The following is a 12187-nucleotide window of genomic DNA, read 5'->3' on the forward strand; positions in this document are numbered from 1 at the left end:
ACAGGATGTTGTGAAGGCCAAAAGTATAACCGCATTCAAACGAGAATTAGATAAGTTCATGGAGGGGAGGTCCATCAGTGGCTATTAACTAAAATGGTCAGGGATGCAACCCCATGCTCTGGGTGTCCCTAAACCTCTGACTGCCAGAAACTGGGACTGGATGACAGGATGAATCACTCAGTAATTGCTCTGTTCTGTTCATTCCCTCTGAAGCATCTGGCACCTGCCACTGTTGGAAAACAGAATACTGGGCTAGATGGACAATTGATGTGACCCAGTAATACCATTCTTATGTTTTTAATTAAAATTGTTAGCTTGATTTTACACAGAAAGCATCTATCAGTAAATATGGAGGGATTTTGTTGTGTGCAGTAAAATTGGAAGATAGAACAGTGCATTATTAATGTTTGGCTACATCCTTTTCTGATTAAGAATCACATCTTTTATGTTTCAGTGGTAAATTGAGTAACTGATATTGAATAATAGATGTGTTTAATATTCACCATCACTGGCACAGCTTTAGATGCACAGACACTAAGTGATCTTTAAATATTTCATTACACAGGCCAAAACACTAAGAAAACTGATTCAACAAACGTTTCGACAGTTTGCCATCCTCAATAGAGAAGAAAGTATTCTGAAATTCTTTGAGATCCTGTCTCCAGTATACAGATTTGACAAAGAATGCTTCAAATGTGCTCTGGGTGTAAGTATAGGGAGCACAGTAGTCTTCAGATCCCATTATGGAATAATGGGTATAATTGTGATTGTTTAGATCTGCAGTTAATTGCCTGTGCATAGTACACGTTTTGATTAAAAGGATTCTCTTTTTAAGTTTTCATTAACCACAAAAGATATTGATTACATACATATCTCTCTAAATGAGTATCTCAGACGCATGAGAGTTTGGAATAAGTGTGGTAGTTAGATGTCAGTAGGTGTAAAAATTTATTGTATTTAATATACATTGGTGCTTAACTTCTGAAAGCCATAGAAAGGAATAAAGTTATATATTAATCTGTTTGATTTGTTTTGAAGAGTTTAAAAGTTTGTTCACTGAAGAGTGTAATGAATGATGCTGGAGAGCCTTTGTCCACAATTTTGTTCTTTTTCCCTTTAAATGTCACCGTCTCCACCTCCTTCTACATAAAAAGTCAAGCTGGATTATTTCAGTGGAGCTGGCAATTGGCCCAGAAGAAGGAATCAGTTACCTTACAGACAAGGGCTCTAATGTAAGTCTGCTTCTGTTTTCCTGTCTCAATGATTGTCTTAAAGGCTATGGAGTGAGGCACAGCTTGTTGTGAATGGGACTTTAGACAAAGATGAATGAAAAGTCTAATCTTTGAGCCAAACTAAGAAAAGGCAGAAAATTCAAAGTAAAAGCTGTTACTCGAGCATTAACTCATGCTGTGCGATGGGGAGAAAGCACAATGGTGTGAAATAGAGCCACGACTGACCTTAACTCTGGATTTGCTGGCTTTTGATACCCATTGAGGCACACATTTAAGGAATCTAAAATATTGGTGGTGACATCTGAAAAACAAAAATAATAATTTAGGTATTTCACATCTGTAACGCTTTTTTTAAGCAGAATATTTACTTGGCTAAATAAATCCTTCAGCACTTTTATCTGTCATTTAAAAGCTGCTGTTGTGCAACAATTTCTGTAGTATCTCGATACCAGAAAGTGTAGCATATCTGTTTTTGTTTTGATATTTAGTTCATTTATTTTGTACTGCATCATTTTACTTTTGTCTGAAGTAAATTCATTTGACTAAGTTATAGCACCCAGACACCCATCCCCTCCTGCCTCGAGAAAACACACAGGAATAACCACCACACATCTGGCAGCTTTTACTGTTGTGCTTTGTGTTACGCTATGTATTAACTTTCACTGTATTTAATTCAGAGATTACAGAAATGTTTGGAAATCAGTGGTGTGTTCAGTTGAGAACATTCCACTTAGAGCACTCCAAAGAATATTTTCCTTTGAGTATGCTATGAATGTGGACACAGTCTGATTGACCTACTGATTGTGATGTGTTTTGCACTGACTCGCAAAAAGATAACTATCCTTATTTAACAGTGACCCCTTCAGGCAAATAAGGAGTGGTATTGACTGGCTTCAGTCCACCCCTCCTCACTTACAAACATGATTACCATGATGAGGGTGTAAAATCCATAGAAATTGGAGGAGGGAGTGTTGAGGGTTATGACACAATGAGACCGGAATTGATATCTGGTAGATATGAATTCAAGCTTGCTCAATGTAATGTAGCGGTTCAATGCTATACATCTGTGAGATACTGGGAATGTAGAGGAGAGTCAAGGTATTATGCAATTCTTACGCATATCTCATTTTTTATATATGCTTTTCTGCAGCCTACCCACCTGGCAGATTTCAATCAAGTGCAGACTATTCAGTATTCAAACAGTGAAGACAAGGATAGAAAAGGGATGTTACAGCTCAAAATAGCAGGAGCACCTGAGGTAAGATATTGACTGCTGTGGTAACCTTAAAGTTATTGATAAAATTTATGTATAATTTGTTTCTCTATCCTATAAGAAAATTACATTGAAATGGTTTCCAACAGTTACACAGGGGTGTGTGTGTGTATATATATATACTAATACCAATAATGGAGCTTGAGGAAATTATTCTGTGTGTAGTAATGCTTTTTAAGTCTCTCTTTTGCAATCTAATTATAATAAAACAGAATAAATTTGTTTACTGAAAATATTTAAGTGGCTGCCTGTTTGAGGTCTTTTTTTCCCTTAAATTATCACCAAGCTGAGTCTCTGACATTTTTATTTACCTGTTAATATTATAGATTGGAACATTTAAATTAGAGCAAAGAGAATTTTACACCATGTCAACATTAACCAAAGCTCAGAGAAGAGTAGTTCATGTCCTATAGGGAGGAAAAATAGTCCTAACAATTGGTTGTTCAGAGTACCAAATACATTACAAGAATTTGTAATAATACTGGATTGAACGTTATAGGTTTGTTACTTTGAATTTTAAATGTATGTATATTTTTAACTTAGAAAAATAAAGGGCCTGGGGTTTGTTCCGCTGGCTTTTCCCTTCTGGAATTCTTGGATTTCAGTAGTTGGCTTGGTTTTATATTAGTTCTATAGGCACATTATGATGCACTTATTCAGCACAAATATTAGAGATTAGCAAGAGCTGTCTGAAATCAGTACTAGATTTTATGAAAAGTTGAGAATAAAGTGGATAGGATTATTATGAATAATAATTTCACAGCAGCCAAAAATTTGCTACCACAAATAAATAGGACAGGTTTCCTGCACCAAAGCCCTTACAATCTAAATGACATGGCCCTGTGCAGTTGTATTGAAGGAGGGGAGACAGTGGACACAGTAACAAAATTCTGTGGTTACACAAGAAAGATGTGTGCACAGCATGGGGGAAATATTATTAGGGATTTTTTGTATTAAAAATATGTAAAGTAAGTAAATATGTGAAATAAGACAAAAGGTTTTGGTGGACCTTTTTTTTGCCTCAAGAAAGGATTTGAAATAGGGGGAAAGAGGTAGCTTGGTGAACTTGGTCATGGAGGGCATTCCATGCATGGGGGCAACATGGAAAAAGTAACGGAGACCACTGTGGAAAAAACCTACAAACAGAGCATAGAGGCTGGCCGAATTGATGGAGACTAGGGGGGTGAACAGGCAGGCAGTGTGATAAGGGGACTAGGTCAGATAAATAATCTGGAGTACAGTAAGGCAAAGCAATGGAAGAGAGAGAAGCTTGAATTTGGTGTAATGGAGAAGAGGGGGCTAATGGAAGAATTTAAAGATGGGTGTATGTGATGTGGTCAGAATCATAGAATATCCGGGTTGGAAGGGACCTCATGAGGTCATCTAGTCCAACCCCCTGCTCAAAGCAGGACCAATCTCCAACTAAATCATCCCAGCCAGGGCTTTGTCAAGCCTGACATTAAAAACTTCTAAGGAAGGAGATTCCACCACCTCCCTAGGTAATGCATTCCAGCATTTCACCACCCTCCTAGTGAAAAAGTTTGTCCTAACATCCAACCTAAACCTCCCCCACTGCAACTTGAGACCATTACTCCTTGTTCTGTCATCTGCTACCACTGAGAACAGTCTAGATCCATCCTCTTTGGAACCCCCTTTCAGGTAGTTGGAAGCAGCTATCAAATCCCCCCTCATTCTTCTCTTCCGCAGACTAAACAATCCCAGTTCCCTCATCCTCTCCTCATAAGTCATGTGTTCCAGTCCCCTAATCATTTTTGCTGCCCTCCGCTGGACGTTTTCCAATTTTTCCACATCCTTCTTGTAGTGTGGGGCCCAAAACTGGACACAGTACTCCAGATGAGGCCTCACCAATGTCGAATAGAGGGGAACGATCACGTCCCTCGATCTGCTGGCAATGCCCCTACTTATACATCCCAAAATGCCATTGGCCTTCTGCACTTGTTGAACCTCATCAGATTTCTTTTGGCCCAATCCTCCAATTTGTCTAGGTCCCTCTGTATCCTATCCCTACCCTCCAGTGTATCTACCTCTCCTCCCAGTTTAGTGTCATCTGCAAACTTGCTGCGGGTGCAATCCACACTATCCTCCAGATCATTTATGAAGATATTGATCAAAACCCGAGGACCGACCCTTGGGGCACTCCGCTTGATACTGGCTGCCAACTAGACATGGAGCCATTGATCACTACCTGTTGAACCCGACGATCTAGCCAGCTTTCTATCCACCTTATAGTCCATTCATCCAGCCCATACTTCTTTAACTTGCTGGCAAGAATACTGTGGGAGACCATGTCAAAAGCTTTGCTAAAGTCAAGAAACAACACGTCCACCACTTTTCCCTCATCCACAAAGCCAGTTACTCGTCGTAGAAGGCAATTAGATTTGTCAGGCATGACTTGCCCTTGGTGAATCCATGCTGACTGTTCCTGATCACTTTCCTTTCATCTAAGTGCTTCAGAATTGATTCCTGGAGGACCTGCTACATGATTTTTCCAGGGAGTGAGGTGAGACTGACTGGCCTGTAGTTCCCAGGATCCTCCTCCTTCCCTTTTTTAAAGAATAATGAATGAGGAAGACGATCTTTATCTGTGAGAGCTGGAGGTTACTGTGGTCTAGTGGGGTCTATTCCTGCCTATGCCATTGACCATTTGTATGACCTGGGAAAGTCACTTGTCCTTTCTGTACTTCTGTTTCTCCTCCTCCCTTTGTCTTGTCTATTTAGATGGTAAGTTCTTTGAGACAGGGGACTGCCTTACAATGTGTTTTTACAGTTAATTGCAGAGTGGGACCCCCGGTGTCTGTTGGAGTCTCTAAGCCTTACATAACACAAATAAATTATAACAGTTGCATTCATTACTTTCCAGGCATTCTGCAAAACTCTTCTTTTTTTTCTTGGGTCTTTGGGGGAGAGGGTGAGTTAATAGAAAGATTATTATGATTATTGTTGCCAGTTACTTTAACATCGTGTTTGCAGTTCACCATATTCTCTGTGATTCTATTTTCAGTTTTGTTTATTTTAATTTTTGTAAAAGAGTGTAGATTAAAAAGATGTAAGCCTTAAAGAAGCACAAATACATAAACTAAGTGTCCTGCTGCTCTAGCATTAATAAGAATTGGAGTGTGCATCACATTTTTCATTCATAGATCTCCAAATGGTGATTAAGTAGTATTGTCACCATTTTATAGATGGGGAAACTAAAGCACCAAGGGGTGGCTTCCTCAAGGTCATTTTGTGAGCTAGTGACAGAGCTGGGAATAGAAATCACATCTCCTGTCCTTGTGTCCTATCCACTGGACAATGCAGCCTCTGAGGATTTGAAAAAGAGAGAGGACAAGCTGTCTGTGTCCACATGGAGGAGAGAGAATAAAATGTTGGAATGAACAGTTAATGCCAAAACAGTCTTTAAGCTTGGACTTTTTAAAGTTGGAGGAGACTTACTATTAGGGCAGGGAATGTGTTGTTGTAGGAGCGTAAAAAAGGAAAGCATGGTGGAGATATCATCACCTTTAAGAGTTCTGAGGAATAAACAGCTTCCACAGCAGAAGAAAATTATGTGAAGATTAAAAGAAAAGGAGTACTTGTGGCACCTTAGAGACTAACAAATTTATTTGAGCATAAGCTTTCGTGAGCTACAGCTCACATCATCGTAATGCATCCGATGAAGTGAGCTGTAGTTCATGAAAGCTTGTGCTCAAATAAATTTGTAAGCCTCTAAGGTGCCACAAGTACTCCTTTTCTTTTTGCGAATACAGACTAACACGGCTGCTACTCTGAAATATGTCAAGATTGTGACTTCAGTGTTGATTTTTTTGGTGTGGACAGTTGGCCACTAGAGGCTAGCCTGAGAAACCACTAAAATAAGACCTGGTTAGTTTTCCATTTAGGAACAAAGTTTTAATTTGCTGCCCCTTCAGACCTTATTCTTTAGGGGTATTAATTGGGACTGATATTCCTCTGCAAAAATATTTTAATATATGTTGTATTACCGTGTCCTGCTGTGGATGAGGATGGCACTTAGTATATTGATGGTGCTACCAGAGTGCAAATAATCACTGCTAATAATCTTTTAATTTAATTTTATATTTAATTTTACTCTTGCCCACATCTTTGTTTAATGTTTTCAAGTATGTACAAATCTCTGATACAGTGGCACAGCTGTTCTGCTCAATGCTTGCGACCAAAATAATGCCTCTCTTGTTGGTGCCTTGTTTTTTTTTTTTGTTTTGTTTTTTTCTTAGCCTCTGACAGTGACAGCACCATCCTTAACCATTGCAGAGAATATGGCTGACCTGATAGACGGATACTGCAGACTGGTGAATGGAGCCACGCAGTCTTTTATTATCAGGCCTCAGAAAGGTAAGTTGTTGTTTCATTCAGGAAAGAATTTACTTTGTGATAGTCCAATTCGTGATATACTACTTGAAAATTAAACTGTAGATGCAAGGTAACAACAAAATCTTACTCGCGCGGAGCGGCTGCTCTCTTTTTATCAGGAAATATGGGAGATTGTTATTGTTAAAAAAAACTGTTAGTAGATATCTTCATGTGAAAGGTCACTTAATGATGGATAATTTAGATAGGTTTCCACCAGTAATTTCTTTACACTGTTATAAAGGTAGCTGCAAATGATAGAAAATAAATTGTAATTTATCAATTGTAAATTATAAATTGTAATTACAGGCACATCTAATGAGGAACTATTTCTTGAAAATCAATCTGGGACAGTTAGAATGGGTTTCTGACTCATGATACGATGAAACTAAAAATTCTCTTCCTCCCAAATATTCTTAAACTGCTCCATTTTCATTTATTAGCCTTGGTGTATTGTGGTCCTTTCTCACAAAATATAGTTAAAGCAGAGCAAGTGTTCTATAGTATTTTGATACCAAATTGAATCAGTTGTTTTAATACAAAATGGGGGTGGGGAGGGACTGTAAGCAGTCACAGCTACATTCAAGGGAAGCGTATGGCTTTTAGTCATTTTAGTCATTTCTCCTTGACAGAAACTTGATTTTTTTTAAGAAAGTGTGAATTTATTATCAAATATCCTGGGAAAGTCTCTTAAGGATTAAATAAAGGAGACTTTTGCTCAATTTATTTACTTTCATCTGAGTAAATATACCAGGCAGATTTACAAATGTGAGGTATACCATACACTGATACACTGAGATGCTAAAAACACTTGCACTTGTTGACATCCTTATTAGTGAATCTGCCCGCTTGAACCCTTCCTCCTGTCCAAACAGCTTTGTTATCTTGTCCGTCAGATCAGCTTGGATTCTGTCAGGATGAAAATTACATTTTAAGAAACCACACACTTTCCTGTGTTTTGTTACTAAGATGTGGTTCTAGAACCTGCAGACTGAGTCCCCTTTCAACTGGGGTCTCTTCAATGTTTTTTCTTTGAGGTTTGTTTGGTTTTTTTTTTAATCTCATGGCAATATTCAGCCTCATCAAATACTAATTAAAACTTTCTACAGGGAAAGCTCTTCCCCAACCCGGATCCAGAATTCCAAGAGCCTTCTCCTGAAATGAGCTTTGATTATATAAGCTATGCCAGAAAAAAATCTTTATAGCAGCTCTGGCTCCAAACTCAATAGGTCTTTTCTCTTGTTTGAACATTTTTTTTCCTTTTGGCTCATTATGGCAAGGGTCCTTACAAATTATCACTCTGGATCACTGAAGAAAGCCATGTCTTTGGGATATTAACACTATACATAAATTATTGAGATGCTGTAAATTTGTATTTGTTGAGAGAGCACTATTAGTAGTTTTGTTTAAAGCCTGAAAATTTAGAGTTCTACTTTTTATTTGTCCTGTTATTTCATAAATATTTTGCTAAATCAAGTGAAATTAGGCTAACCTAATAATTGATGGAAGAAGAGTATTTATCAAATGACTTTTATAAAGACTTGAAGACTGGAACTAAGTTGTTAGCATCTTCATGATCTGGTACACTAAATGGTTACAGCAGTCCAGTGCCTTTCCTGAAATCTAAATCCTGTGACTGAATTTTTGAGCTACTGTATCAGTTTGGCAATTTTGCATTGATTAACAAGCTGCTCAAAGACTCTTTCTGAAATGCTATGGAGAAATACATGAATAGATGAAGCATGTAGCTGGTTATGCCTATATACCAAAACCAATCTTTATAGTCAGACATTAATTCCTCTTTGTCTCCTTTCTGAAGAGATCATAATCAAATCAAAATCAATCTTAAATTTTTAAAATCAAAATTAAATAAGATGGAAAGTTGTCCAAATAATTGTGTTCATTATTCAGTCATTTGAAATGTTTCATTTTCAAGTACTAATTGCATTTTTTTCATCCTACTGTCAGAATAGCAAAATATCTTCTCACTAGATATTGTATCACACTAATTGTTTGGAAAACATAATTGCAACTATATATATGAAGTGATGGGTCTAAATTAGCTGTTACCACTCAAGAAAGAGATCTTGGAGTCATTGTGGATAGTTCTCTGAAAACATCCACTCCGTGTGCAGTGGCAGTCAAAGAAGCTAACAGAATGTTAGGAGTCGTTAGGAAAGGGATAGATAATAAGACAGAAAATATCATATTGCCTCTATATAAATCCATGGTACACCCACATCTTGAATACTGCGTGCAGATGTGGTTGCCCCATCTCAAAAAAAGATATATTGGAATTGGAAAAGGTACAGAAAAGGGCAGAAAAAATTATTAGGGGTATGGAACAGCTTCTATATGAGGAGAGATTAATAAGACTGGGACTTTTCAGTTTGGAAAAGGGAAACTAAGGGGGGGATATGATAGAGGTCTATGAAATCATGACTGGTGTGGAGGAAATAAATAAGGAAGTGTTATTAACTCCTTATAACACAAGAATTAGGAGTCACCAAATGAAATTGATAGGCAGCAGGTTTAAAACAAACAAAAGGAAATATTTCTTCACATAACGGATAGTCAACTTGTTGAACTCTTCTTGCCAGAGGATGTTGTGAAGTCCAAGACTATCACAGGGTTCAAAAAAAGAACTAAACAAGTTCATGGAGGATAGGTCATAGAATCATAGAATATCAGGGTTGGAAGGGATCTTAGGAGGTCATCTAGTCCAAACCCCTGCTCAGAGCAGGACCAACTAAATCATCCCAGCCGGGGCTTTGTCAAGCCTGACTTTAAAAACCTCGAAGGAAGGAGATTCCACCACCTTCCTAGGTAACCCATTCCAGTGCTTCACCACCCTTCTAGTGAAAAAGTTTTTCCTAATATCCAACCTAAACTTCCCCCACTGCAACTTGAGACCATTACTCCTTGTTCTGTCATCCGCTACCACTGAGAACAGTCTAGATCCATCCTCTTTGGAACCCCCTTTCAGGGAGTTGAAAGCAGTTATCAAATCCCCCCTCATTCTTGTCAATGTCTATTAGTCAGGATGGGCAGGGATACAAAACCATGCTCTGAAGTGTCCCTAGCCTAGAGTCTGTTGGCCAGAAGCTGGGAATGGGTGACGGGATGGGTCACTTGACAATTACATGTTCTGTTCATTCCCTCTGACGCACCTGGCATTGGTCACTGTTGGAAGACAAGATATTGGGCTAGACAGACCATTGATCTGACCCAGTATGGCTGTTCTTATGGAATGCTTTTGACAAGCATTTTATTAGAGCATTTGTTTGCTTTGAAAATTATTTCATTTCTGCTGTAAATGAAGTTTAAATTGTGGTAAATCCAAATATATCTGAAAGACCTTTTAATATGTCTTTGCTGTGCACACCTGGCTTTTAAACTGAATATTGGAAGAGGATGGTAGAATACAGTTGTTTCTCAGCTCTTGAAATGAAAAATGAATGCCTCTGCAATGGACTGGTCTTAGTGATATGTTTCAGATCTCAGAGCTGTACAAGTACTTATGATCTTACAGTTGTTACAGAAATGCTTTTGTCTCATATTGTAAAGGCCAGCCTTCCTGGGCTTACCTGGAGTGATCAATTCATGTTTAAAGAAATGCAATTTTAACAGCATTGCAATGCAGTTCAATCTTTTCTATACTGTAAACAGTGATGTTGCCTCTGATACTTGATAGCGTAGACATTCGGGGGCATATCATTCAAGATCCTCCTCTTTTTCCCCTTTTTGTCTCTCCTCTTGTTGGTGATCCTCCAGCAGCAAAGGTCTGTGCATACAGGGAGTGCTAATTTGTGCACAAATTAGGAGGTTGCTTTAGAGAGGTACAGTGTGCTCCTTCTTTTTCCCCAAGGTTGAGCATACAGTCTCCATTGCGCTTCCATCCCCAACCAGCCCGGAGATAAGAGCACAAGTTCTGTTCAGTGTTACTCTGGTACTAAAGAGAGTTCTTAAAACTATTATATTTTATTACCATTACTCTTTAGAGTTTGGAAATGGAAACCTTGTTTAAAAAAACAAAACAAAAAGGGGGGGTGAATTGAGGTCGAAAGAGGAGTCCAACTCTGACTGATCTTATGAGGCCTCTCAAAGCAAGGTACCCATCCTATATACTTTAGCAAATGTAGGAGGGGCAGTGGGCAGAAGGTTATGGTTTGGGTGCAATGTGAGGGTAGAGGAGAGTGGAGTGAAAAAGATGGGCATAGGCAGGTTTTTATCCACAATGAAAATTTTAAGAGTTTACAAGTTTAAAGATATATAAAATGTTGAGTTGAGCATGACTAAGAATCTCTATCTTTCCCTGTCTCTCACCATCATTCCCTTACACCTTCATACAAGCCACCTTCAAAACCCAGCACTTTTATTGTGCTCTGCCAAAGTCCTGTTGCGCCTCCAGACACTGCCTTTCCCAGATCCCCCTCCCCAGCCCCAATTCCAAGACTGGCAGCACAGCTTCCATGCTGTCCAGTTCTCAAGCCCCAATCTCTGGCCCTCTCAGACCACTGACCCTACACCATGCCCACTCCCAAACTCCTGCCCCTTTGTGTTCCCTCCCATATTCTACTCTATCTAATCTATGCCTGGAGTCAGTTGCAGAAGATATATTTCTGATTATAAACATTAAAAATAATGTAAAATTTCCTGTTTATACACCAATACAGAGCTGTTTTCATGTGTAGCCAGAGCCATAGCTACAGGTACTATAATTGTGTGTAGGGCCAAGGAGACATAAAATATTTCAGCCTGACATTTTAGAGCACATATATCTGTGTGCAGTGTTTCTCCATCCCATCCTAAGGTACCTGGAGGCAAAACTGGAGCTTTCTTTCATCTGGTCAAAGCTTACATTTGCTCAGCCAGGGAAAAACAAACAGTCCTGAACTTACAGAGTCTCATATACAGTAGATAGCCCGTTCCCACATCCTCCCTGTTTCCTGAACCTGTGGCACTTTCCTCTTCTTTTTCCCCCTCAGGAAAAGTATTCCTCAGTATTCCAATGACTCCTTTTTATAGTTCTGTTTTAACAACCACTAATAATCTCCTTCCCTGCCTACTTTAGGGTGCAGTATCACAGATTGTTTTTGTTCTTTGTAACTTCCCTACTAACCTCCCACAAAGATACTGCGATAAAAGACACTTCTCATCACAGTCAGCCAAAAAAAAAAAAAAATTGAGTTTATCTAGGCCCAAGCATTTTAGTGATATTATTAGCTAAAAAAAAAAAGCAGAATTCTTTTCAGGAAGTACATTTTCTTTTTGGAGAGGTTGGGAGGAGAAT

The 12187-nt window shown here is 38.6% G+C and overlaps 1 protein-coding gene across 3 annotated transcripts in view; it reads left to right on the forward strand.

The window, feature by feature from the left end:
* The window catches only part of PTK2 (protein tyrosine kinase 2), a 385991-nt gene that overhangs the window by 242441 nt on the left and 131363 nt on the right, over nucleotides 1–12187 (forward strand). For all 3 annotated transcript variants that reach the window (XM_077809747.1, XM_077809744.1, XM_077809746.1), the window contains 4 exons: nucleotides 566–706; nucleotides 1155–1232; nucleotides 2383–2490; nucleotides 6762–6879. In XM_077809747.1, the coding sequence (XP_077665873.1) occupies nucleotides 566–706; nucleotides 1155–1232; nucleotides 2383–2490; nucleotides 6762–6879 (445 nt within the window). The remainder of the gene's footprint in view (nucleotides 1–565; nucleotides 707–1154; nucleotides 1233–2382; nucleotides 2491–6761; nucleotides 6880–12187) is intronic.

The sequence above is a fragment of the Eretmochelys imbricata genome, chromosome 2 (genome assembly GCF_965152235.1).
Source record: "Eretmochelys imbricata isolate rEreImb1 chromosome 2, rEreImb1.hap1, whole genome shotgun sequence".
Taxonomy (NCBI): domain Eukaryota; kingdom Metazoa; phylum Chordata; order Testudines; family Cheloniidae; genus Eretmochelys; species Eretmochelys imbricata.